Raw genomic sequence first — 27,448 nt, forward strand, 5'->3', positions numbered from 1 at the left:
GAGCAACTGGGCCCGTGAGCCACAACTACTGAGCCTGCGCGTCTGGAGCCTGTGCTCCGCAACAAGAGAGACCGCGATGGTGAGAGGCCCGCGCACCACGATGAAGAGTGGTCCCCACTTGCCACAACTAGAGAAAGCCCTCGCACAGAAACGAAGACCCAACACAGTCATAAATAAATAAATAAATAAATAAAAGAATGTGAATTTCTTTAAAAAAAAAAAAAAAGACAAAACTCTCCTGACTAGAGACTTAAAAAAAAAAAAAGAACTAATATATATAATAAACATTTTTAAAAAGTCTTACATTTGAAAATATCTATTTCATTGTTTTAGAACGAATAGTTATGGCGAGGCCTTCAGCCCTATTCTATTTATTCTTTGATTTTTCTCAACTAGGGTGATGCAGATTTGGGGGAGCTCGAAGCCTAAGCAATCCTGGAGGCTCTTTTTAAGAAAGCTGGGAGCAGGAGCGGGAGGGTGCCCAAGGCAGCACTGTCTGCTGAGTGGGTGTTTTCCTGGGGGTCTGTATTAGCACATAACCCACAGGGCCCTGCAAACCATGCCCGCGAAAGCAACCTTTTCACTTGGCAATCGTAGAATCTCTGTGGACCTCAAGTTTCTTTCTCTGTGAAGTGAGAGCTGGACCAAGAGCCCGTCAGTTCTGAACTCATTCGTTCACTCAACAGATACTTATGGATCCCCTGTTGTATGCCAGGCACTATTACAGGCATGACTTTAAAGTTCAAGAAATTACTGTGTTTTATGACACACATGAATTATGGGGTGGGGGGGGGAGTGTTACTGAACTTGAGCTCACAGCCAGATGTGCTTTCAAGTTGGCTTCCAACTCCAACAGGACCCTTGGTCACCTGCCCTGCCCAAATGCCCAGGGAACACCCCACAGGTGTGTGGCCCTGTTCCAAGACTCTAGTAACTCCCTTTAGGCACGGCCAAGAGCTCGGTGACTTAGCCCTTTCGGGAGTCTCAGGCAGCTGGTGGGCCAGCACCCTGATACTGATGCAGTGACCCCTGCCTGGCAGAAGGTTTCCTCCCCCTCTGCTAGGCCATTAGGTGTCGTGATCTAAAACCTCAGCGCACACAGCCTCACTTGCAAGTACCATAAAGCAGAAACAGGCACGCATTCACTGCGCATTGTGTAATTCAAACTCTTAAACGCATTTCATCCTCGGGCAGGCTGCTATCAGAGAAAGGCTATTTCAGAATGCAGCAGCTGCCTTCTCTCCATGACAAAGCTGGGCTAGAACAAGCTGGGTTTTCTTCTGGTTCTGGGGAGTGGCGTGGGGAGAGATTTCTTCACCTAATGGCGCTCTTGCACTGCCAGGAGGGGGACAGAAGAAGGGAAAAGAAAAAGCACGTGTTTTCTGTTCAATTTCTGTTGTTTCGACAACAGGGATAGAGCCAATTTCTTTTTTTTTTTTTTTTTTATAAGTTTTTTTTTTTAATAGTTTTTAATACTTTATTTATTTATTTTATTTATTTATTTATGACTGTGTTGGGTCTCTTAGTTTTCGTGTGAGGGCTTTCTCTAGTTGCGGCAAGTGGGGGCCACTCTTCATCGCGGTGCGGGGGCCGCTCTTCATCACGGTGCGCGGGCCTTTCCCGTTGCGGGGCACAGGCTCCAGACGCGCAGGCTCAGTAGTTGTGGCTCACGGGCCCAGTTGCTCCGTGGCATGTGGGATCTTCCCAGACCAGGGCTCGAACCCGTGTCCCCTGCATTGGCAGGCAGACTCCCAGCCACTGTGCCACCAGGGAAGCCCGAGCCAATTTCTGACTCCAGGACCTCATGGATTCCTTCCTAAGCAAGTTTATGGGTGGGTATAATGAAGGCGTCTTCACATGACTCCTGCTTTCACTCGCTAGGCTTTCAGGTTGGACAGGCTTTTGCAGGTGGAGGTGGGATGCTGGCTCGAGTGCAACCGTCAGGAACGCCAGACTCCAAGCCGGCTGCTGCACTGCGGGCGCACAGAAAACCCAGGCGAAGGCAGAATCAGCTCCAAAGCCAGCAGGAATAAAGCCCGTGAGTGTGTGCTGGTGTGATATGAAAAAGAGGGATGAGTAAGAGCTGAATACGGTTGGCTTGGCCTAGCCCAGGGTTTCCCCACCTTGGCACCACTATCGTTTTGGGCTGGGGACTGTTCTTTATGGCGGGGTCTGGCCCTGGCCTCTGCCCACTAGATGCCTATAACACACCCCAGTGTGAAAACCAACAACTGCTTCAGACATTGCCAAATGTTCCCTGAAGGGGACTGAGGGTTGCAGGGAGCAAAACCGTTCCCGGTAGAGAACCACTGGTCTGGATCTGCATATTGCTGAAATCTGTTAACTTGATTTGCAGCTTAAGTCCTAAGTTTGAAGGTAACACCTTGTGTATAGTAGTCAGTCATTAAATGGCAGTTTGAAGGATAGATACCATTTGATTTGAAACAGGTACTCCTAAAGGATGCCAGCTTATCATATTTGACATTTAAATGTGATAGTCTGTTTTAAAAACAACAAAAGGAAGTTCACAGACAGCTTCTACTTCCCAGTAAAGTCACTGACGACGCTAATTTCCATTTCCAGAGGTAAATGGGAAGGAAGAAAGAACTATTTGTGAAGCGTGTACATGCAAAGTCAAGACCAATGCGCCTCCCCAGACTCATGTGTGGCAGCAAAGTTTGACCTGCTATCATTATTTTGTTTACATAGTTCTTCTGATTCCCTCTATTTTATGTCTTCCGGTTTGAAGATTCAAAAATTTATCTGGTTGATGGTTCAAAATTTTATAATCTCCTCATACACTTACATAGAGTAAATTACATGAACCGCCTTTGTAAAGGAGACTCTCACCCACATCCACGCTACATGGAAATATAAAATGCAACAGAGGAATCCTGCACTGAGTGTAAGAAAGCATATGACACTTGGGATATGAGTCACAGAATTCAATGAACTTTGCTTTCCCTGTCCTTGAAATTCAATTTTATTTCATTGAAGCCCCTCATTTAGTACCTGTGGTCTTCTCATCAGTGTACCAACTCTGGGCAGATCCAGACACATAGACAGACAGGACATGACTTCTGCCTCTTGTCAGTAATAAATAACCACTAGCCACTTGACTTTCACAACACTCTGGCGTGAAGCAAACTCACTGTTCATAATGTTTCTTGGGTTACAGTTAATAGCTATTTCCAAAATAAATGAAAGTCAAACTTATTTTTCTTGGATGTAATATTTAAGAGTTGTCATGGTTATGACCTTTTAATATGCACTTAAAGTCACCTTATCGTATTCCATGCAAAAATAATTAGTTTTCTTTTAATTGCTAAGGGAGCTTTGAAGATCAGATATTACTCTAACTGCCTGCCAATTTCTACTAATTTTAATTAAAAAAAAAATCTATGCCCCTGAGTTCTTTGGATGATGGTGAATACAGCACATAAATCTCAGACCCTTCTATATGAAGAGGTCTAATCATGAATGCATGAAGTTAAGATATGTTCTTCCTTGATAACTCAATTTTAATCCAACTACTAATTCCTTAAAAATACTTTTAAACCAATGTATGTTCTTTACTTTAGAGATGAATGCTCTGAAAAGTAAAATAAGAAAACACTTGGTACTCTCCTTCAGACATGCTTGTTTTTCTATGTACTCCAAATTAAGTATAAAGAAGGCCAGTGAGAAATTTTACGAATTGAGATCACTATAATCTAATCATTTACTGGTTTAAAAAGCTCTCCCCCGTTTTTAAAAAATATATTCGTGCTTCTTAGTGAAAAAAGATGTGTTCAGATTTCAGAAGTTTACTTGAAATGCAATCGTACCCTAGATATGTTCAATGCATTGCAGCCAGTATTTATTTACTGCTCACTATGTACCTGGCATGGTGCTGGGAGTTATGGGCTGAATGAACCAGAAGCTGCTTGTCACACAGAGCTGACAATCTAGTGAGAAATTTGTACCAGAACATAAATAATCTAGAATGTCATAAAAGAAGTGCAGGTTACCTCAGGCTCACTCTATGGTTTTATATGTAACTTCTTCCATCATCAGTGTCTGACTCCATGGGTGTAGTTATGACACTTCCCACCACAGAGGCCCAGGCTAATTTACTAAGGCGTCCACCATGGTGGACGGTGCAGAATGGCCTTGTGAACTCCTGAAGGACATGCAGTTGCTGGTCACTGAATGTAGATTTCCAAACAGAACCACACATATTCTTTCTCACATAGCTAATTTCATTCCTGGATGAATAACAAACATCTTCTGATATAGATGCAATGCAAATAAAATTATCACCTGATAATTTTAGAAGTTTACAGTGGAATTCTAAACGTTCCAATGACCTCCTACCTAGTTAATAGCGTAAAGTATATACAAAGGTTACCGAATTTCTCATGCTCCCATAAACAAGATCAGATAAACATCCAGTGCCTATTTAATGTTAACCTGGTATTTTCTGGGAAAAGGCATGCTGTCCCTAAAACACAGTTGTTCAAAAAACATGTTTTATAAGTAGACACTGAAAAACAAAAACAAAGAAACATCTCTCTCCAGTTATGTAGTGATCCGATGGGGAAACGCAGAGCAAAGAAGAGTGAGGAAAGCACTTTTAAACATTACTTTGTAATAGTTCAAACCGGCCTTGAAATAAAAATAGCAATGCGTAAGTAAAAGGCATCGCAAAGGTCTGATTCACCCATTTTGTATTTACCAAAGCTTTTCCCTGATGGAGCACATTGTCACAGCACACAGAAGAGGTAACCACGCAGATCTTCCGAGCTCACCGTCTTCTTAAGCCTCTCTGGATCCTACTTGACTGCGGGTCTCAGGATTAATATTTCTCTGAAGAAATGCAGTATATACATATACAGTAGTTCTGTGCAGAAGAAATCTTACAGGTACTATGGCTATAGAGGCATAATCCGTCTTTTATACCTCCCTAGGGGACTCATTCCTCCCACCTCCACGTGGCCAGATTCCAAGCTTGATGCAGAAAGGCATCCTTACAACACAACTTTTTGATAAGCAGCTTTCTTTGTTGTAACAAGAGCCAGTGGACACAAGGCTGGACCTACCACATACAAAACTTGTTTAAAAACTCCCTGTGACCCTCAGGGAGCTCTGAATTTCTGCTTCACTCTCAGTGTATTAGTTAAGAGGACAGTCATATGTCAGAGCTTAATCAGTTGGCCTAAGAAAGAGAAAGGTATCAGCTGGGAGCAAACCCACAGAGGACACATCTCTTTCCTTCATTCTCAGTAGTTTAGGGACAGTTCCTTGCTCCCAGGCCTTGGGGGGCTCATGTCAGGCAGTGCTTCCTTTGCAACCACTGTGACAGCATGACAGAGTATGGAAAAGACATGGGATGTGCAGAATTTATTTCTTAAGTATCTACACACTCAAGCATTCCTAGACTCTCTCTATAAACGAACACCTCAGTACTAACCCCACAAATGACTGCTCGGTCTCCGACCACCCCCAGGACAGAGGGGCTCTGCCTCAACCAAGCACATTCCTCTCTGGACAGAGCTGAAATGACTTGTGCCTCTGTGGGCCTCTGCTGTCCCTTCTCATCCCTGCTCTCTCTTCTCCCTGTCAACCTGAAGAGGCAGGTGTGGCCCCTACAAGTTCCTCTCCTTCCCATTACATAGCCTCGGTTGTTATAACTGTTCTTCAGGCTTCCACACTCTCCTGCCGTCTCTACTGCCCCTCACACCTGTTTTCTAGGTTCCCCCTAAAGCGTGGCGTGTACAAACAGAACTTCTGATACTTGGCGTAGGTCTGCTACCCAGCATCGGCCGAGTGTTTGGCGATCAGGTCCCCAGTACAGGACGTTGAACAAGACACCTACCTGTTCGTTCCTCTCAGCTTCCTTCATTTACAGTGAGGTTTCTCACATTTAATACTGTATGGGCCTTTTTTTTACAGAAAAACAATTTCCACTGGACCCCAATTGGAGAAACACTGAAATTATAAAAATTCCATCCACACACCTCTGCTTCTGGCCACTTCTGGGTAACTGGTACTAGACTGTCCTCCTGCTATAAACAACCAGAAAACGGAGTGAAATAGTGGAGGCAACTGTTGTCAGGCAATAGCCACTGGTCAGTGCAAGCCTGAACGACAGAAGAGAAGGGAAACGCATGGTAAATGGGGTGGGTCAGTATAAAATAACGGCTTTCCTTTTCTCCTCTTAATTTCCTTAATATACAAGTGACTGTTAAGATATCACTGGAGGGTGAGGTTTACCTACACACATGCGTACCATCGGGTTGTGATTTATTGCTACAAAATGGTTCAGTCTGCACATAAGTTCAAAGGAATGTAGATTATCCTCAAAATGAATAGACGAGATTTAAAAATCTCATAAAGTCCACAGGCACTTCCCCCAAAGGGTACATCTGTGGCCCCCAAGTTTGAGAAAGCAACTTTAGAGCAGCTTCGGAATTGCCGCCACTACTTACTAAGCTCAAGACAGAGGGCAGGTTTGCTCCCCAGGAGCCCCAGGCGGGGACGCACAGTGGGCTCAACGTTGTCATAGGGACCAGCGCACCTGCGCTGTGATGGGTTTGCTCAGCCGTCTTCCTGCGAACGGTCGTGCTGTTCACAGCCCCCTCCCTCCCTCTGGAGGAAGGTTCACTGTTTAGGAAAAGGCTGCAGGCACGTGTGTTTCCTCCAGTTTCCTGACTGTCACTTTCACACTCCTGCCTGCTCTGTCCTTAGTCTGACACCGGGGTGGTGGCCCCCATGGTACCCGGACTTCCCAGGGTCTCCCCGCCTGTGTATGCTCTTTCCTAAAGCCAACCCACCTGAACCCAGGTTCTCCGTTCACAACCACCCTCCTGGCCCATCTCAGGCCCCGTTTGTAAAATCCCTTCCAGGTTGCCACATGAAAGGACGGCCGCGTGCACGGTGCTGGACCCAGCACTGAAATGCTGCAGACAGCCTGGCCGACTCCCTCCCGGCAGCCGGTCCCTGACGGCTCCTTGCCCCAACTTCCCATCAAGTGTCAAAATATCCATCTTAGAATCGGCATTCAGAACTGAGATAGGTCTTTTAAGGAAAGTATTAACAAGTGTTTTGACCAGGAAACAGACGTCAGCATCTTTCTGGCAGCGTCACCAAAGGATTGAAATTTTACCTCTTACAACTACTAAGCTTATGGGAAACAATTTTAGATGTCAACTTAGAAACGTGAAAAGAGTTCAGAGATTTTCTGAACCAATTCGGTTCTGTGAACACCGAAGCTGGGGCTTGTAATCTACTGGATCACCCTCACAAAGAGATCAAAAAGGGAAATGAGGCTACTTTTAAAAAAATTAATTAATTTTTGGCTGTGTTGGGTCTTCGTTGCTGCGCGTGGGCTTTCTCTAGTTGTGGCAAGCAGGGGCTACTCTTTGTTGCGGTGCATGTGCTTCCCATCGCAGTGGCTTCTCTTGTTGTGGAGCACGGGCTCTAGGTGCTCAGGCTTCAGTAGTTGTGGCACGTGGGCTCAGTAGTTGTGGCTCACGGGCTCTAGAGTGCAGGCTCAGTAATTGTGGTGCACAGGCTTAGCTGCTCCGCGGCATGTGGGATCTTCCCGGACCAGGGCTCGAACCCGTGTCCCCTGCACTGGCAGGCGGATTCTTAACCACTGCACCACCAGGGAAGTCCCCGAAATGAGGCTATTCTTGCATGATTATTCAAACAAGATAAAGTGTGTCAAAGGCTCTGAGAAAGCTGTGAGGGGCTCTGAAAGCTACGTCCTGATTCACAGCCACACACCAGCATCCCAGCGAACCCATTCAGGTTTCCTGCGACTGCCACTCCAGTTCTGAAGAACTCACAAACGACATGAGACCAAATTCTCACTTTCGGAAACCTGACGGAAGGAATGGGCTTCTGGACTGCAGGCTCGTTTGGGCAGAGACTACATTTTCTGACTATGGGACCCGGCCCCAGCAGCTTTTTGGTATACAATATACGCAGTAAACATTTAATGCATGCCTACTGAGTTGAACTGAACTGAAAAGTTGGAAATGAAACATGAATATGATTCTGCTAAATTATACCGATCTATTAAGATAAAGCGCCCCTGCTGTACTGCGAGCACAGTTTGCGGCTGTGCAATGGAATAGGTGTAAGAACCAGGGCTCGGCGTGCTTGGAGATCTGGGAATCTCTAGAGACTCCCACAAGAGGATCTGCGGTATGGGAATGCGTTTGTTATGTACACTGGGAGCTAGCTGTCTTTACCATGGGATTGGTTTTCTCTTCTCTTTCCCTGTGTGGGTCTAAATATAGCTCCATGAGACCCTGACACTGGGAGGTAACAGACAGGGAAGGAAGATGTGGTTACCCTCCAATGACACTGTCTTTCTGTGAGGATTCTGCAGTTGGTGAGTACCTGTTAAAAGAGGCTTTCTCCTGGGGGGGGATTTTATATATGTGTAAGAAGAAGGAGTATGCCACTCTGATGCTATCCTTTTCCAACCCTACATTTAAAATGATTTGTAATTAACTTAAAGTGAAGTAACAGGAGGAGCAGTCTCACTTTGAGTTGAAGAGATCTTTTTGCTATTTATACCAAAAGAAAGAACAGATGCAATGCCTTGACTTGGAAGTCCAATACTGTCTTTGAGATCCTGAATTTTCTAATAAAATCTTGGCTTTCCCTATAGGTTTTTTATCTTCTCTACCTAGTGACTGTGAGGCCAGTATTTTAAACTTAGTACAGTATAACGTACATGTAGAAAAGTGTACAAATCAAAACTATGCAGGTCCATGAATCCCTCACTGAGTGATTCCATCTGTGGAATCAGCATGTGAATCAAGAAACATGACATCACCAGCGATCCAGAAGACCCTCATCTAGGGCACCGATAATTAAAGAAGGCAAAATAGACCAAACAGAGGAAAATAAACATGGGATGGACGTAACGGTACACACACAAAAACCCAACCACTTATGATCTGAACACAATATAAACTTGGCAAATTAACCCAAAAACTAGAAGAGAATGTTTGGCTTGTCCAATCAATCAAGCAAGAAAGCAATCTATCTCTCTATCTCTCTCTCTCTGTTTCTCTGTTTTTCTGTCTGTCTATGTTCTCCCTCCATCCCTCATTCCATTTCCTTCCTCATGCCTCCATGGCTTCCAAATTTAAAGACCAAAAATTTTCTTAAAAAAAAAAAATTAGGGCTTCCCTGGTGGTGCAGTGGTTGCGAATCTGCCTGCCAATGCAGGGGACACGGGTTCGAGCCCTGGTCTGGGAGGATCCCACATGCCGCGGAGCAACTGGGCCCGTGAGCCACAATTGCTGAGCCTGCGCGTCTGGAGCCTGTGCTCCGCAACAAGAGAGGCCGCGATAGTGAGAGGCCCGCGCACCGCGATGAAGAGTGGCCCCCGCTTGCCGCAACTAGAGAAAGCCCTCGCACAGAAACGAAGACCCAACACAGCCAGAAATAAATTTAAAAAAAAAAATTAACTTCTAAATAGTACTGTGAAGGCTATGATTTCTATATTATCACCTTACTAGCTAATTAAAATAGTGAGCATTTAGCCTAGCTTAGATAAAGACATCAAACTAAATATTTAAAACTTTGCTAAGATGTTCCACTGGGGGCAGTTGGGGGTGGGTGGGTGCAGAGGACCTCCCTGTGCCTATTTTGCAACTTCCCGTGAATCTGTAATTCTTGAAAAATAAAAAGTTAACAACAAAAAGCTTTGCTGTTGCAGCAAACCACCATTCATATTTACATAAGGTGGTCAGTGTTTTATTTTTAGTCTAAGGACTACAACAATTTCAAAAGTCTTCTGAACATCTCTATTAAGTAAAAAAAAAAAAAAAAAAAAAAAAAAATTATTGAGAAAAAAATAAGATCCAAATACTAAGTTCAGACAAATACCTACTCTAAAGTGTGTTTTTTAAAAAAAATTTATTTGTTTAATTTATTTATTTTTGGCTGCATTGGGTCTTCATTGCTGTGCGTGGGCTTTCTCTAGCTGCGGAAAGCGGGGGCTACTCTTTGTTGTGGTGCGCGGGCTTCTCATTGCGGTGGCTTCTCTTGTTGCAGAGCTCGGGCTCTAGGTGCGTGGGCTTCAGTAGTTGTGGCACATGGGCTTCAGTAGTTGTGGCTCACGGGCTCAGTAGTTGTGGCTCGCGGGCTCTAGAGTGCAGGCTCAGTAGTTGTGGCGCATGGGCTTAGTTACTCCACGGCATGTGGGATCTTCCCGGACCAGGGCTCGAACCCGTGTCCCCTGCATTGGCAGGTGGATTCCTAACCACTGCACCACCAGGGAAGCCCTAAAGTGTGTCTTGAAAGTGAAGAACTTATTCTCTCAAACGTTATCTAGGGAAGGTACAGCAGTTTACTTCCTTAATCCTAACCTTCCTAACTGCACATTTTCGTTTCTCCCATGCTTAAAAAAAAAAAAAAAAGAGCTAACCATAAAGTTAATTTTCTAAGAAAATAAATGTTTGTTTCCCAAAGGCTTACGTGTCAGGAGCGCTCACTGCTTCCCTGTGTGTCCTGCCTGTTTTCAAATGGCCCGCTCACAGGCAAGCCACGTCTCCACGACTGTGCCGTGTGCCTCCAAAAAGCTCAAGGATGGCGAGACCTGGCACGAAGGTTAGAACGCCCTTCAACCCAGTTGTAAATCAAGCGTCTCATAAATCTTCTCACTGTTTAAAGCAGCTACGCTGTTAACAATGCCTATGAGATAAATTATCGTCTCTGGACCGTTAAGCTTTTCCATTTTTGGTGTTTCTTGCAGCAAAAGCAATTTATTTTTACGCACAGATTTAAAACAACTTTAAAAATAACTTTTATAGGCTGCTGCTAGGAAATAGCAAGTCTCTAGCATGTTCATTCATGACCAGTCTGTTATCTTGCAAATTCAAAAACAATGGTAAATAAAATGATAGACAGATAGAGAATTGGTACATTTTCCTGGTTCCACAAGAGCACCTGCAGGCCTTAGTACAAACCTGGTGAAGAACCGGAAAGCGAAGGAAGCTCTGAGGCTGGTGCCCCAGATGAAGGCAGCGGCCCCTGGGCAGGACATCTGCAGAAGCTCGGGACCCACCACACGTGCACTAAGCACTACCTGAAACAGCTTAATTTCAGAGCAAATGATAATTGAAAGGGGGAACACAGACCCATTTTTGTCTTTCTTTAGAAACTGAACTGTGGCTGAAAGGGCCAAGGGCTCCTGGCAGGGCATCTGTCCAGGGGACCATGAAGACATAAAGGCTGGGGAAACGTGTGTGGCCATCAGTGCCATGGGCGCTGCAGTGATGAAAGGAGGGTCAGCAGGCAAAACAGACGAGAAATGGGCCTTCACAGTGGCTGTGATAAACGTGCTAACGCGAAAACAGCACAGAAATAAATCATCAGGTTGTACAATGAAATCAGGAGCATTCTGAAAACCGGCCCAGGGCTGTACAGGAACAAAACAGCAACAGTGCTCTTCCGAGGGAAACTGAGGCCCTGAGTGGGTGCACTGAGCCTTCCCTGCCTGGACCCCATGGCCTCCTGAGGACCCCGAGCCAGGGTGGGCATCTGGGTCAGAGACCTGCAACTGCTGAGGACACCAGCTCCCGGGCAGGCGCCAGGGCCACGCTGCCTGGGCGGATGAGCTCCGTAAGTGGTGTGACATTGCCCCACCCCAGGTTGCCCATCTACAACAGGGATCATAAAGGTCGTGGTGAGGGTCAGAGGTCAGAGTGCAAGTCAGCAGCACTTCACACAGTGATAACAGTGGGCTCTTCCGGAACGGACTCCATCCTCTAAACAAACCATCTCCTTTCATCCTCTGGGCAGCCCCAGGAGATAAGCACCATTACTGTCTCCATTCCACAGATGAGGAAAACAGGACTCACGGGGTTACTCAACTTGGCCAACGTGCCCAGCAACCAAGGGGAGACGGATCCAGACCCCACACCGTCCTGTGAGCGTGCAGGATGCAGAGCCTCTGTAAGTAACTTTTGTCCAGAAAAAGAACCACACAGCAGATCTAGAGGTTTTCTGATATATTCCTTGTTTTGTATATTTATATTTTAGTCCCATGTACACATTTTATTTTTCCTGTTTACAAAAAATTTAACATCAAACAGATGATAGCGATACGAACGTTATTATCGCCTTTTCTAGAATGAAAAAGTCATCCGTCAAATGTTGGTGATGATTAGTCCTAGAATCACTGGTCGAATGCATTCTTTAGCTTATTATAATAACGTTTAGATTGGAAAAATTACTCATAGACATGATCATTTTGGACACAGAACCAGTGAAATTCACAAACATCCACCTAATGGAAGCCTTTGTTTTGGGGGCAGTTACTCCAAGAGCCCTGAACGATTGGCACGTGTGGCTTTTTCGACCTCTGGTTTGGTGAGTCCTCTTCACCCCACAAATGTAGTCAATTCTTGGCTGAGGAAGTGTCCTCTTTCCCTGTTTGAGTCAAGAAACCCCAGAACATTTTCCCCATTTAATAATGACCTTTTAATAAATGACATACACATTCCACTTTACAGCGCCCAAAATATAAACGGATACACATTCTTCAGGAGAATCAATTCTATACCAACCAGTGGGCACAGCAAACTGATAAGTGACCAGAAGATCTGCGGCAAAATGACACCAACAACAGAGCGAGGACAGTCACAGGCGGCCAGAGGGCAGTGGTCGCACGTCTCTGGAGGTGGCACACACGTACCGACCTGCAAACAGCCCAGCCGCGTGTGTCAGGATGCACACGACTCCCACCTGTCAGGGCCAGCCAAGCCACACCAGGAGGCAGAGGTGTGTGCACGCGGAGCTCTACGCAGAACGAAACTTCACCGATCAAACGCTGGGGAAACTCATCTATAGACACGCTCTTCCCCCGAGACCACACTCAGCTTCCAGCTCACTGCACGAAGCCATTTCCTCAGACAGAGACGGACTTCATCGTCCCACCCTCTCCCCATCTCTGAGAGACGCTGCTGAGTTGGCATTTTGATGGCTCATTTCAAAACCACTGGGTGTTAATTAATTATCGTCTGTTACTTTTAAAGCTCCTTTTAAACTCAGCCTGGGCCTTTTCTGGCTCGACGGAACACCTCGTGAACAGGACATGTGACGGTCATGAGATCAGGACTGCATACTGTTACTACATTATGTGGTACCCAGTGGTTCTCTCTCAATTAAAAAGCAACCTTGTACATAGTGTCCAGAAGCCACCCAGCCTGTGGAACTTCAAGAAACACGCACTCGGCATCCCTGCGCTCACCACCGTTGCATTGCACTGCGGTTGCCGCCTCGGTCCACCTCTCCCTTGTCAGCTAGATGAGAGGATGCAAGTCTAGAAGGGGAATAAAGTCCAACCTCTCCCCAAAATGAAGTCCAAGGAAGAAAGAAAAACTGCAACAGAAGAATGCACTCCGGAGAACTGTCCCCGCCGTGGCATCAAACACCCCATTCTCATTGGCTCCTAGCATGGTTCAGACCTTGAATTTTTGACTACTTATTTCCCTGGCTATAGTTTGAATGTTTTGTTTTTGCAACTGGGCAACATTATGACTATTTAGTAGCTGTTGCTCAACAATCTAAAAACCTAGCTTTTCTAGCCAAGACTTTAAGGACAATCCCTATGTCACGAGGGAACATGGACTCAGATACCCACCCACGTCCTCCATCAACCTGGGGCTTTCTCACTTAATGCCCTCCCCCAGCCAGGGACATCATTAAATTTGCATTTAAACAAGAGAAAGTCTCTGGAGGCCGAAAGTGAAGTGAAAATCTGAGCAACTCATCTGACTGACTCTTTACATCGTCCCGTTTCACCAAATTGCTTAACTGTCTGTTCTGCCTTGGCTGGGCAGACTTTGCTGATTGAAGGTGAAATGGCATAGTTTTTGCCCAAGTAACTTCTGCAAGACTTAGAGGCTCAGTTACTAAAGTGGCCCTGAGATCAATATACTAGCTGCCTGTTCACTGTAAGGATTTGTGCCACCTCAGGCTGCAAAAAATCACGTTCTCAGTGACAGCCCCTACATCTGAGTACACAGGCTGCAACTGCAGATCAGTTAGTCAGCCTACAGGGACTTCCCTGGTGGTCCAGTGAGTAAGAATCCGCACTCCCAATGCAGGGGGCCTGGGTTCGATCCCTGGTCAGGGAACTAGATCCCACACGCGTGCCGCAACTAAACACGCTGCAGCGAAGATCCCGTGTGCTGCAACTAAGACCCGGCACAGCCTAAATAAATAAATATTAAAAAGTAAAACAAAATTATTCAGCTTACATACAGAACTTTTCCCTATTTCACTTGATAATTATGAAATATAAACATGCTCTTGGGGAATTTCTGCTGGAGTACTAAAAGTTTCCACTATGTTAGGAATAAACAATAACTGAAAAAAGCTCTTTCCTTTGTAATGGAGGAGAATGAACAGTGTATCTGGAGATTCTTTGAGGAAAGGTGTCTCTCCATCAATGAGGGGCCCACCCACTGTCATGTTCCTTGTTCCATCCATTTAACCGACAAAGCTCCTCAAAGTGCGACAACTTCACTTTTGTAATAAATTCTCCTCAAAGTCCACACTTCCAAGGATGATACTTGCCAGAATGGCTTTGTCTAAAGGGTGTGACGTAGACGTGAGCATCCCTGGAAAGCACACTGTTTGTTAAGTGTGTCTCTTTTCATCATAGCTGTTTACACACCCTAATGAACTGAAGTATATGCTTCATTTAAATCACAGCATATGATGCTTTGCACAACTGTGTAAGTAAATTAGCACACTTTGCCACACGCATTGTGAACTGACCCAACTGCTACATCAAGGTGCTTTCTCCCCTCATTTTTTCTTCAAGTATTTACAGGTCTGGCAAATTTACATAAGCTTATGACTCTTTAAAATAAAGTTATACTTTTAATTTCTAAAGTAAATGTCTTCAAGGCTCATAAATTCAATGCCTGTATCTTATGAAACAGGCTATTACAACACATATATAAGACACAACTCTCAAAAAATACTTCGTAACAAGAGGAAAAGTGGGAAAGGAACAATACAGAGCAGGAATTCTGAGGGGCATTAAAAACAAGTAATAGATGTATAACAGAAATGTTGAGGAATGCTCTATGTTAGTTTTTTTTTTTTTTAATTTTTATTTATTATTTATTTATTATGTTTATTTTTTTGGCTGTGTTGGGTCTTCGTTTCTGTGTGAGGGCTTTCTCCAGTTGCGGCGAGTGGGGGCCACTCTTCATCGTGGTGCGCGGGCCTGTCACTATCGCGGCCTCTCTTGTTGCGGAGCAGAGGCTCCAGACGCTCAGGCTCAGTAGTTGTGGCTCACGGGCCCAGTTGCTCCGCGGCATGTGGGATCTTCCCAGACCAGGGCTCGAACCCGTGTCCCCTGCATTGGCAGGCAGATTCTCAACCACTGCGCCACCAGGGAAGCCCTATGTTAGTTTTTTGATTCACAAACAGGACTAAAAATGATAGGAAGCATCAACAGCGAAGAACCAGGGACATCTCAGAGGAGGGGTATGGAGAGTGTGCAGGACATCTGACACGGGTGACAGCGTGTCACCCATGTCAGATGCGTCACAGGTGTCAGATGCGTCACCCGTGTCAGATGTGTCACAGGTGTCAGATGCAGCACCCGTGTGACACGTGTCACAGGTGTCATATGTGTCACCTGTGTCAGATGTGTCACCCATGTCAGATGTGTCACAGGTGTCAGATGTGTCACCCGTTAGATGTGTCGGATGCATCACCTGTGTCAGATGTCACCCGTGTCAGATGTGTCACAGGTGTCAGATGTGTCACCCATGTCAGATGAGTCACCCGTGTCATGTGTCACCCGTGCCAGATGTGTCACCCGTGCCAGATGTGTCACCCGTGCCAGATGCATCACCCATGTCAGATGTGTGACCCATGTTAGATGCGTCACCTGTGTCAGATTTGTCACACGTGTCGGGAGACAGCGTGTGTTGTGAAGCAGGAAAAGCTCTCGGCACCTAAGTGTTGACTAGCCCAGTAACCATGGGCAAACTGCAGAACCCCTGTGAGCCTGGGTCCCGCACCTCCAAATGTGGATAATTATCTCCATCCCATTGGGTTGTTGGGAGCCTGGGAAAGATGGATATTAGGGCATTTTGTAAACTGTGAAGTGCTGTATAAATGCAACGTGTTATTATTATTATGACATCAATGTTTTAGCATTTAAATTATAGGGACAATACATTTATTATCGACATGTTTAAATATATATCTTGCATGCATTTAGATTTGCTTTTAATTTCAGAGACAGTTCCAGCTGGCAGGAGGCTCAGAACCATCTGGTTTAGTTGTTTTTTGGAAGTTGAAACTAGGAAGGTAGATTCTAATCTGTTTTCTCTTCCTATTGTAACTAACAACAGATTACTGGGGGAAAAATACATTAAGCTACATACTAAGGAAAACTTTAGCAACACCACTTTTAAGGAATGATATAAGAATATGCTTATTTGTACAAAAAATAATCATAAATACTGAATGTCTTTGATACTTTCTAACTTAAAAAAATTACATAGTATATTATTGCAGTCACTCGTCAAAGGTTTTCACTGCAATCTTTTGTGGAAATTTTCTTTCTCTGCAAACGCTTATTCATAACAGCTTCCAAAAAGAAAGAGAGAAAGGAAGGAGGAAAGGAAGGACGCAAAGAAGGCAAGGGAGGGAGGACAGATTAAGTTAATACATTATTCTCACTCATAAATATGTTCCATGCATGAAGTCTATTAAAGTATCAGGAAATGGCAAGAGACAAAAATCAGGAAGTAACTATATGGAAAGGTTTCTGATTCTCTATTAACTCTGTAGCAAATCAAAGCCAACAAAAAGTTCTGAAATGCATTGTATTTAAAAATCAATACCTTAAATACCAACAGGTGATACAATAATGCTTCGACTAGACTACCACCTTTTGCTTTTCTGTCATTCATCTGGACTTAATCAAAAGTAGTGGGGTGTTTTTTTCTTTTCTTGTGAAAGAGGTGATAATTTTTTAACTTTCTAATATTATGTTAAAGTATACTTTAGTTAAAAAAAAAGAAAGGATCTTACAAGTTAGTACTAGAAGAAACTTAAAATAGTTTATCTTGTTCAGCACAATTTTAGCCATCTACTCTAGCTTATGATGCATACAAATGAACTAAGAGATACTGTGTAAATGCAGAAAGGGTATGGCAATAAAATCTCCCTACAGACTTCAGGTATTCCACATTTGCTGGTAAATAAGTAAAACCAGGTTTGTGATATAAAAAAATTTTTTTGCAAAACTTTCTGAAATCCCATTTACAATTTTAAGAGATTTCTGGGAACACTTGCCTGTCCTTAAGGACTTGCACAGATTCAATAAATGATTTGTTTTTATTCCAGACACTAAAGTAGAGATGAATTTATGAGTGAGGGCAAAGAAACTACAACATGCAGTTTGTCACATACATTCAGTTTGTCAAACTGGAGAGACTATATGCAGTGCATCAGTTTTCTCCAAAACTTAGAGTAAAAGAAAGGAACTTCCGCAAGTGGTCATAATGATAGCATGTGCAAAGGCCTACAACTGCTAAGGCCATCATGACATCATACACCATGTGCAGGCCTGCATGTCTACAGTAGTAAAACCTTCAGGTATCACATTTCTGCGATTAAAATAAAATCCTTCATAAATGCTCTTAAAACAACTGCTAAGTAAACAGTGGTCTAGAACCACTTCCATATTTCCTTCCACTTAAAGGCAGGAATGAGTGCACAAGGGAGCATCTGCAGTCATTAATCCCCTGTTACAAATCCGCCTGGTTGTTTCCAAATGACCTCTGCAAATAAACAGGTAAACCTGTGCAATTTTCAACAGTGAATCAGGAAATAGATGTCTTCTAATTCATAAGTGATAGTGGCTCGATTAACTTGAGAGATTTTCTGAGTTCAATGTGATTCAACATGTATTTATTGTGTCTAGAATCATGCAGACTTTTGTTGCCATTTTCTCCTTGCTTTCTGTAGTAGGAGTTAAATAAAGTATCGGACGAAGTTATTTTTCTTATTCACAACAAGTTTTAGGGACAAATCTTGCTACTGGGGAGAATGTTAAAACTATGAACTATAATCCAGATGCTAGTTCAATCCTTCGTATCTGGTTAATTTTTAAGAAGATGACCAAATGACCATTTTATTTTTTAAATATAAAATGCATCAGCTCTCGGGCATTTTGCTTTTGACATGGTAAGTTTCCTTATGCTCATTTAGAAAAGGAAGCAGGAAATGCTAAAGCCTTCACCTGTGCCTTTAGGAAGTGGCCAGCCATGGCGGGGCTGTTGCAGGACTACCAGCCACAGTATCATGTCCCTCTTTTCCCTTCGCATGGAGACCAGGCAAAACCTCATTCTCTGAGGTCCAGCTAAATGTCCTCTTTCTGAGACGCTGCCGCTGTCCCAGAGATAGACGCAGCCCCTTTTCTGGGCTCCCACCGAAACCCCCATCACATCTATCACGAGATGTTGTGCTACACGTGTCCCTCCCCCCGCTCAGCCCTGCAAACTGTGCATCCAGTAAGGCCGAGCACAATTCCCGCGTTCCTCTAGTGTGTACCCAGAACCCAGCTCGAGGCCTGCGGGCAGCATCTTAGCAGTTCTCGAACCCTGGCCCCAACCCCCAGTGCCTTATTCAGAGGTCCGGGCTGGGGATTCAGGAATGCGCATTTCTCTTAAGTTCAAGGTGCTACTACTGCTGTCTTGGGACATACTCTGAGAGCCACTGTAGTAGACTTCTCATGTATCAGTTCATGAAAAACATGCAACTCTGAGACTCATTTATTAATGAAATATAAACCAGCCCCTCACTCTTGAGGAAGCCCATGCAATGAGTAAAACACGGGAATCAGAGAACAAAGACAACATTTCTTCTCTGCCACAAGCTATACACACCACTTACTCCACTCATCACAACCCCCCAGGGAGTTTTCAAAAGTATGTGCCGGTGTTCCATCCTCCAGAAATTTGGACTGGACTGGCCTAGGGTGCAGCAAGGCATCCTGTTTTTCAGAAGCTTCTTGGTGATTCTAAGGAATGTTCAAAGTGGAAAGGCTGCTGTTTTTTTTAAAAAAAGGAGTCACCTCCTGGTCTTTTCGGTTCAGTCACTAGTGTACAAAACCAAGTAATCCGATGCTGTCCTAAATAAGACACGGCAGATTCCCATCTGAGGACGTGCACAGCAGTACACCAATACAGTTCCCAGCGTACTTCGATCCACGATATATTATTCATCAGTTGCCGATAACTGCACCTCATCGGGCTGCTCACCACAGCAGCCGAGTCCGAAAAGCAGCTGGTGATCTACAACCTGGCCAGGCTCAGTATGGATGGCGGCAGTGCAGTGAGCATAAAACAGGCTGGGGCGAGTTGTCCTACAGCCAGAAACAACGCCTGCCATTGAAACGTCTAATAGAACAACAATTCAAGGCCACACGGCTCTCTTGGGCTCCAGACCTGTACGCTCTACTGCCTCCTGGACTTTTCCGTCTGAGCGCTGCAAATCCCACCAATCGACTCCATCCCTCCTGGAGCGTTTGCAGCCTCCGTGAATGGATTTATATTTGTCCAGGCTTCCTGTGTGGCATCCTGGGGTTCTCCATTTCTCATACTCATTACACACAACTATCAATCAGCTCTACCTCCAGATCTGCCTGAGTCTCTTGTTCTGCAACCTCACTGGTCCTGAGACATCATTTCACCCGCAGGAGTCACCCATCTCCCTAGTGCTACTGTTGCCTCTATAATCCATCCCCCACAATCCTGCTGGAGTCATCTTTCCGAAACACCAAACACATCACGCCAGTTCCTAGCTTCGAACTCCACGGTGCCCCTCCCTTCACACACAGCTCCCCACGAACTGCAGGCTCATCAACTCTCCCTTCTCCTCCCATCACACTGAATAACCAGTGCTCTTCGGGACTCTGCTACTCTTGGCACTTCTCTCGGAATGCCCTTCACATCATACGTCATAGTCTCTGGGGAAATACCCATAGCTCTCTGCAGGCTCAAATGAGTAATCCCTTCCATTTGGGGCTATACCTGGCCCCCTCTCCAGGTAGAATTCAAAGCAAGGACTAAATACCAGAAGACTTCTTTATCCTGCATGGAATTCTATCATCGCTTCTGTGACATTTTCACACTTGTTATCTATAGATCTCTCTTCCCATACTTGACTTCTAGACACTTAAGGGCAAGTATCAAGTCAGATTCATTCCTAGAGTTCAAAATGTGGATGGAACAGCACACACTGTCACCATGGCTTGAACGTAAAGAAAAAAATGCAAATAAAAGCCAAGGCTGTAATACACAGTAATACTCATCCTTTTATTCGAAGGAAGAACAATAGTGGTTACCTTATGTAATAATAATTAAATAAACTAAATTAAATGAACTAAATCAAGGCCATGTTTGCTGGCCCCCTAGTAACAGGTGCAATTGTGGCTATAACAAGAACTATGTACAAGGCATTCTCACCTAACCATTAGTCCACTAAATTGCAATTTGAGACTCTTGATAATGACAAGTTCCAGATATAGCCAGAAGAGATACTTGGACTCTGGGTTTTTCCATGAGAAACCACCAAAATGGGATATAATGTGGGGCAAAGAAGGAAACTCTACCCCACACTCAAGCTTTCACAGACGACTTTCTTAAGCAAGCTGCTGAAATTTGGTAGGAGTAAAGTTTATTTTAAGCATATGCAACTCACAGATGCTCAGTCAGCAGGGTCAGACATTTGATCTTATACTTCAGCGTCTTCAGAGATTAAAACGTCAAATCCAGTTCTTAGCTCCTAATGAGGCTAAGTAAACAAGCCACCACTGCTCGCCGGCCCCAGCTACCCCTCCTGCACCAGCTGGCTCAGGGAACTTTCTAGACAACTGAATCGAGTGTTTGTATCTAAGCCTGTTGTAAGGAAGCTGGACCTGATGACTCTGAAAATGTGAAAATTTCAGTCAAACCGGTTATTTGGCATTAAGTCTCAAAGCCTGGATCCTTGCCCGAATTCAAGCTCACCTGCTTACGCCCATGGGCTGGATGGCAGACTATCCTTAGATGCTGTGCAAAGAGACAACTGTAGGAATTTTCTCAAAAAAGACAAGCTTTTAGAAGGGAGATGAAAAAGAAGGTATGGGCAGAAGCTCCGATGCAAATGGGAATGACCTACGAGAACAAGCTAAGATGTAAGTTCTGTTCCATGGGTGTTGATGGTTCAGAAATAAACCAGTAATAATTAACTGAGACCAAAAATGTTTCTTATCATAATTTCGAATGTCCACAAGTGACAGAAGAAAACTAAAATGGGATTTGTTCAGTAGAAATCTGAGGGGCATAATATAATTTTTAAATTGTGTCTACAAGGAAACAACACATGGGTGAGCCATGTTCTAGAACTTGGACCTTTTCTCAAAACATACCTCTATTAGTAAAACCGTAAGCCCGTTTCTACTATACTAAGTCCAAATGGAAACACAAACACACACACAAGCACAACTTTCACAGCAAGCCACAGGGCGAGTGCAAGCCGATTTCTTAGGTGTCCTTCAACAAGCCGTGTGTCCGCAACGCTCTGATTCTGCCCCCGTATCAGGGCTTGGGGCACCAGCATGGGGCTATCTTCTCTTAGACACCATGATCATCAATTTAATGTTAGAGCTGGCTTGCCACTCCTGTCAAGAAAGTTTCAGATACTAGCTGCTGGTCCTGGAGCTTTGATCAAAGGAAAAACAAAGAGTATTTTCTTTTTAAACAGGGCAGAATTCTTCCTCTTTACTAACACCACCTCTAAAAACATTTAAAAACATGTTAGTGCCATCACATGGACCGAGTCTAATTACATAGCACAATGGATTCTGGCAATCGGCTTCTTCAAACTTCAGAATAAGTTTTTGAAAATCTATGGACTATAAAACTAAATATATGAAGCCTGAAATGGCAGTCCAAAGCCGATGGGAGCTATCAGCCTGTTACTGCTAGATGGAGCTACCCGGGTGTGGACAGATGACAGACACACAGACGCTGGTTTCCTTTTCAGATCTGAAAAGCAATCTACTCATACTTAATTAGTGGCCCAAAGAACCACTCCGGAAGCAACAACAGAAACCATTAAGATTACCCCTGCCCCTTTGAATTCATAATGTCTGACACATTCTGTGCACTCCATAAATATTCGTTGAATTGAGAAATGAGGACTCAAGAAGCTGGAGCTGGCAAGGGACATGTCCACCTTCACACAGAGCGGGAATAAGGACACAGGCTCCTGGCCTCTGGGCCAGTACTGAGTGGGAGTCCTCTGGTCTCCTTAGAGGAAGGAGGGTTCGCTCTGGATACAATCTGGAATCCCCGAGTTTGTCCTCGTCAATACAGCCCAGACCTACTGAACCAAGGATGTCCTCAGAGGAGGGGCCAGGCAGGCTGGCTTGGCTGGGAATACCACCCAGGATCACTTCCGGAGTAGCGCCTTCACCTTTCCGTTTTACAAGAGCAAGGGGCTTGCTCAACATCCCTCCAGCAATCTCCATGGTCACGGCTCGCTTGGTGATGGAGCTCCTCCACAAAAGGTGCTCCCTGAGTACCGGGAGCAGGAGTCCAGACCACGGGCCGGGCGGGTTCCCCATCCCCGGTCCTCCTCCTCCCTTGCCAGCTTCCTACATCACACACACCCACAGGGCTCCCCCAAAACCAGAACTCACACAAGACAGCACAGGCAGGGGCGGGGGGAAGCTCTGGGGCCAGAAGGCCTGACTTTGAATCCAGGTTCTGCCTCTTGCTAGCTGTGGGAAAGTCACTTCCCTGTACCTCAGTTTCCCCATATATAATGAGAGGACCCACCTCGTATGGTTGATGTAAGGATTAAGAGGACACTTAAAACGGTGTCTGACAGGACCAAGTGCAGTAAGAACAAAAGACACCGTATCTTAGAACCAAACAAATCTCTCTAAAATGAGTAAATTTTCTAGAACAAAACTGACCACATTTGACTGAGATGGGTCTTTCACACTTTTTGTTAATAATCTGCCCCTTACACTTTGGTCTTTTTATGTTACTTTAACCCAATGACGTTTGCTCACCTACTCTCACTATTCTATTCAGGAGGATTCTGTTTTAAACAAACACGGGACTAACAGGCAAATTCAGTGGTAGTTATATATTTCTTAGAAACAAATCTCCAAGCACTAACAGTAGTGTTCAAAGGGGTTAACAGCGAGGAGCTGGGAACATTTCTGCAGTGAGAAAAGTGATGATTTGGAGGCACTCCAAGAGTTTAATTTAAAATAAGGATGGGGTCCCCTTGTCACCTGCCTAAAAGAACCCTACTGTCAACTGATTCAGGAGCAGGACCACAGCCTCCTGGGTTCACAGCCAGAGTAGGGAAGCCCGTCAGACTCGGAGGAGGAGAAGCTTTCAGTGAAAAGACTAATCTCTTATTACTGAAATCACCCCCACGTCCTCTTTCCCGTACTTTTGCAAGATTGTTAAAACTCCAGATGTTCCAAAAGAGCTTTTTAAATTGGCAGATAATCTCTCCAGAGATTTTACCTCTATTGCCAGTGATTCCCAAACCCAGCTGCCCAACAAAAGTACCGGAAGAGCTTTTTAAAATACAGATGCCAGATCTCACCCCAGACCAGAGAAATGAGAAAGTCTGCGGGTGGGAGCCAGACGTCATTTTTTTGTTTTGTTTTGTTTTGTTGTAAAGTCCAAGTGATTCTAATTTGCAGCAAAGTTTGGGAACCACTGCTTTATGCCTTAGCACTCCCACAGGAAAGGCGCTCAGCCCCAAACCCAACTCCCTGTGCCAATGACATCAACAGCAAGTACAGACCTGACTCTCGGAACCCGGGCTGCTCGATCTTGAAATTGTGCAATTAAACCTTCTGAGGCATGTTTCTCGTGTCAAGTGGGTTTATGGTCGGTAGTCACGAAGCCAGACTCGCTCATGTTAGGTCTGGACAGGGCACACGTGAACCATGGACATCAATCCATTTTTTTTTTTTTTTTTTAGTTAAGTTTAATATTTTGGTTGGCCTAATGTCAAATTCTTCAAAAAGCTAGAAGACACATCCCAAAGAGAAAAATCTCTGGATTTTAAGGAGGAAAGCTTGCTGTGAGTCCTGTTTTGAAACCGCGGGGCCCCGGCCAGGATGGGTTCCGCCCCTGGGGCGTTCGCACCAGGACCCGGCTGTCGCGCCGGGGCCGGTCCCACCGCTCTGTCCACTCCACCGCGCAGCCCGGACACGCGGCCCAAAGGCTGCAGGTGGGGGCGAGTCTCGGCAGTCCCGGGAAGCCACCACTCACGAGAGACCACCGTCTGGGAAGGCGCAGACGGCCGGGGGCAGCTCGCGGCGGCAGGGGGGCAGCGGACGGGCCGTGCCGAAGGGAGGGGCGGCCCTCCCAGCCGCGCAGCACAGGTGGCTGGTGTCCGGGACGAGCTCCCGAGCCTCCGGGTCAAGGGTGCGCCGGGAGGAGGGCTCGCGGGGTCGGAGAGCCGGCCCGGGGGCGGGGCGCGGGTGCGGAGGGCCGCTCCCGTTCCGGAGGTCCGAGGGGGCGGGATGGACCCCGCGCCTCTCTTCGGCCCCCGGGCCCGGGCTGACTGCTGACGCACGTGCCGGGACGCACCCGCCCCGCACCAAGCGCTCGCCGGGGCGTCCACCCGGCGGAGGGCAGGACAGCGGACGGGAAAGCCGCGCTCCGGGCTCCTCGGCCCGCCGCGCCTCGCGCCCGAGGTGCCCCGCCGCCCGGAACCGAGGCGCGCGTTCCTCGGCGGCCCGGCAGAATCGCGGCCGCCCAGGACGGGAAAGACGGCGGCGCGGGCAGCCTTACCTTTCTTCTCCAACAGCGCCGGACTCGCCTGGAAGTGCGCGGCCAGCAGCGCCAGGAGCACGGCGCGGCCCGCCTCGGAGCGTCGCATCGCGCCGGGCTCCGCACTCGGTCGGGACGCAGCGGCGGCCGTGCACGGGGCGCGGGACTCGGCGGCGCGGGGCGGACGGGGCTCGCGCGGGGCCGCGGGCGTGCGCACCGAGCCGGGGCGGAGGCTGCGCGCTGCGCCGGCCGCCAGGATGTCTAGCTCTCTGGGGCGGGGGCGGGGGCGCTGGGAGGCCGAGCCGAAGGAGGAGGGACCGGGAGGAGGGGCGGACGGCGCGCCTCGCGGAGGAGGAACCGGCGGGAGGAGCGTCGGCCGGCGGGACAGGGGGAGGCGGACAGCGGCGGCCCCGGGAGCCCGGCGCCTGGGAAGGGGGCGTGCGGAGCCGAGCGAGGCCTTGGGAGTTCATTGCGGAGCCGGGCGTTCCCCGCGCTGTCCCTCGGGACGGGTCCTCGCGGACTTCCCTGCGGTCTCGTTGACCCAGCCTACTGCGAGCCACTTATGTGCCAGGGTTCCCGTTTCCCTTCTTCCTCCCTCCAACTTGCGGAGCAAACTTGTTCTAGCTCCGGGCAAACTGGCCGAGCCTTAGGCCAAGGCCGGATGATGGTACTTAGGGGGAAACCACCAATTTATTCTGGCCCCCAACTCCTCTGAGCACCCCGGGATCCCAGTGGGGGGTCATCGGCGGCCTGGCCTCCAAGAAGGTAGTTAGCCGCGCCCGCGTGGATGCGGTGGGTGCCTGGCCTCTGAGATGCGCTCTCAAGTCCGAGGGTCCTTCGGATCCCGTCAGGCACCCTCGAAGTCGTCTGAAATAAGGGCACCCAACTCCTGACACAGAGACTAGCCTTGGAAAAATGTGTGTTGAACGAGTGCATGGGCACCGAAGGAGCCCGCAGCATTTCATGTGCCAGGAGTACTTGAAGAGCAAATACATGCAGTAAATCACTTAAAAGAGTCAAGCGCTGAGAATAAAGGCTCAGCACAAACACTAGCTAGGTGCCCCTCTGCCCAGAGACAACCACGCTGTAACTCAAGCAGGAGAAAAGCCAGGGAAACCCACTAAGGACTCAGCTAGAAGTAATTAGGCTTTCTCGGGCTGCAGGAACGTTTTAGCTAAATTCCTTCAGCAAAGGCCGCCTTACTCTACTGCTCCAACTCCTACAGGACAGACGTCTTCCGCCTGTCTACAGCCGGATTCCCTCTCCTCACCAGGTCCACTGTGACATTCAGGCGGTTCAGCTCTGGTCTCCCTGCTGTTTAAGAGGAATCACAAACCTACAGTAAGCAGAGTTAAAGCAGGACCTTTCCTATGGTTGGAGGAGCAGAACTTTACATCTTTCCTTCCCAGGCAGCAAGTCCATGGAACCTGGGACTTCTTTAAATTTAGAGTCATCTGTGTTTGTTTCTTTGTTTTAATGAATCAGGACGACCACTGAGCCTGCTGAACTCATCCAGCCCCTGGATGAAGGGGGCTGTGTACGTTCTGCAGTCTGTGGCTTCGGTCCCCTCCACACACTCCAAACAAGGACTTAAAGTGGTTTTGTAAAGAAACAACCTCAGGAAAGGACAACCTGCTAGAGAAGGACACCAAGGCACACAGCAGTGGGGGCACAGAATGCAGCAAAGGGTGCGTCTCGTAGCAGAGATCTGCTCACAGAAATTCTGTGCATTTACTCAACAAGGGCCACAGACTGGGCCCTAAGCCATTGTCAAGGAAACGTTTGTGTGGTAGCACGAATATACTGTCCATTAAAACACCAAGCTATTCAAGCTACATCAAATATTTAAGACTGCACAGGGATTTCTCCCATGACTCTCCCAAAAGGAGAGAGCAACTACCTTCATAGTGCATCATTCCATACGACCTGATGGCATCTCAAGAAGCAGAGCTTTGTGAGAACAATTACTTGAAGAGGCAGGGTGACACTTCAGGCACACGAACCAATACGGGATTGGTCCCAGTGACTGGAGAGGAACGGGAAAGCTCAGCATCCTCTTGGGACATGTATGTGAAGGTTCAGTTTCTCCTCTGAGCTTGTGATGTGAGGGGTGACATTCAGGATGATTTTATGCTCTTTGACAGGTACGTGGAGTGGAGTGTATTTATGAATGTGTTACTTGTTAAGAAAAAAACTGTGTGGCTGATCTAACAGAAATGACATCCTCTTGAGAGAACGGAGCTTTGCCCAGACTGGGCCCTGTAGACAGGATGCTCGGGCACCCAGCCTCTGCAAGAAGTGATCCCACGTCACATCCCGGGCCATATCCCAAGCAAAAGCTGCCCCTACCACCACCACAGGAATAGCAGGAGCAACCTTGACTCTACTGTATTAAGTACTGATCAGAAATTAGCTTATCTGACCACCCATGAGCTAGGTTACGCTTTTGTCTGCCTTTTATAGCAAGATGATGCCGTGGCTGGGAAAGGTTAAGTAAATAACTTGCCCAAAGTCCCAAAGCATCCTTGCTAGTCATGAGGCCAGCCTTGAACTCAAACCTTGGCCATGTCCTTCATCACTCTCATACTGCCACTTTTCCA

At 46.6% G+C, this 27,448-nt stretch overlaps 1 protein-coding gene across 3 annotated transcripts in view; it reads right to left on the minus strand.

Moving 5' to 3' along the window:
- The window catches only part of EGFR (epidermal growth factor receptor), a 196,098-nt gene extending 170,971 nt beyond the window's left edge, over positions 1–25,127 (minus strand). For 2 of the 3 annotated variants that reach the window (XM_057549504.1, XM_057549503.1), the window contains exon 1: positions 24,870–25,127. In XM_057549504.1, the coding sequence (XP_057405487.1) occupies positions 24,870–24,957 (88 nt within the window). In that variant the 5' untranslated portion in view covers positions 24,958–25,127. The remainder of the gene's footprint in view (positions 1–24,869) is intronic. The other variant, XM_057549505.1, reaches the window with a different exon arrangement.
- Between the last annotated feature and the right edge of the window lie 2,321 nt (positions 25,128–27,448).

Source organism: Balaenoptera acutorostrata, chromosome 7 (assembly GCF_949987535.1).
Source record: "Balaenoptera acutorostrata chromosome 7, mBalAcu1.1, whole genome shotgun sequence".
Taxonomy (NCBI): Eukaryota; Metazoa; Chordata; class Mammalia; order Artiodactyla; family Balaenopteridae; genus Balaenoptera; species Balaenoptera acutorostrata.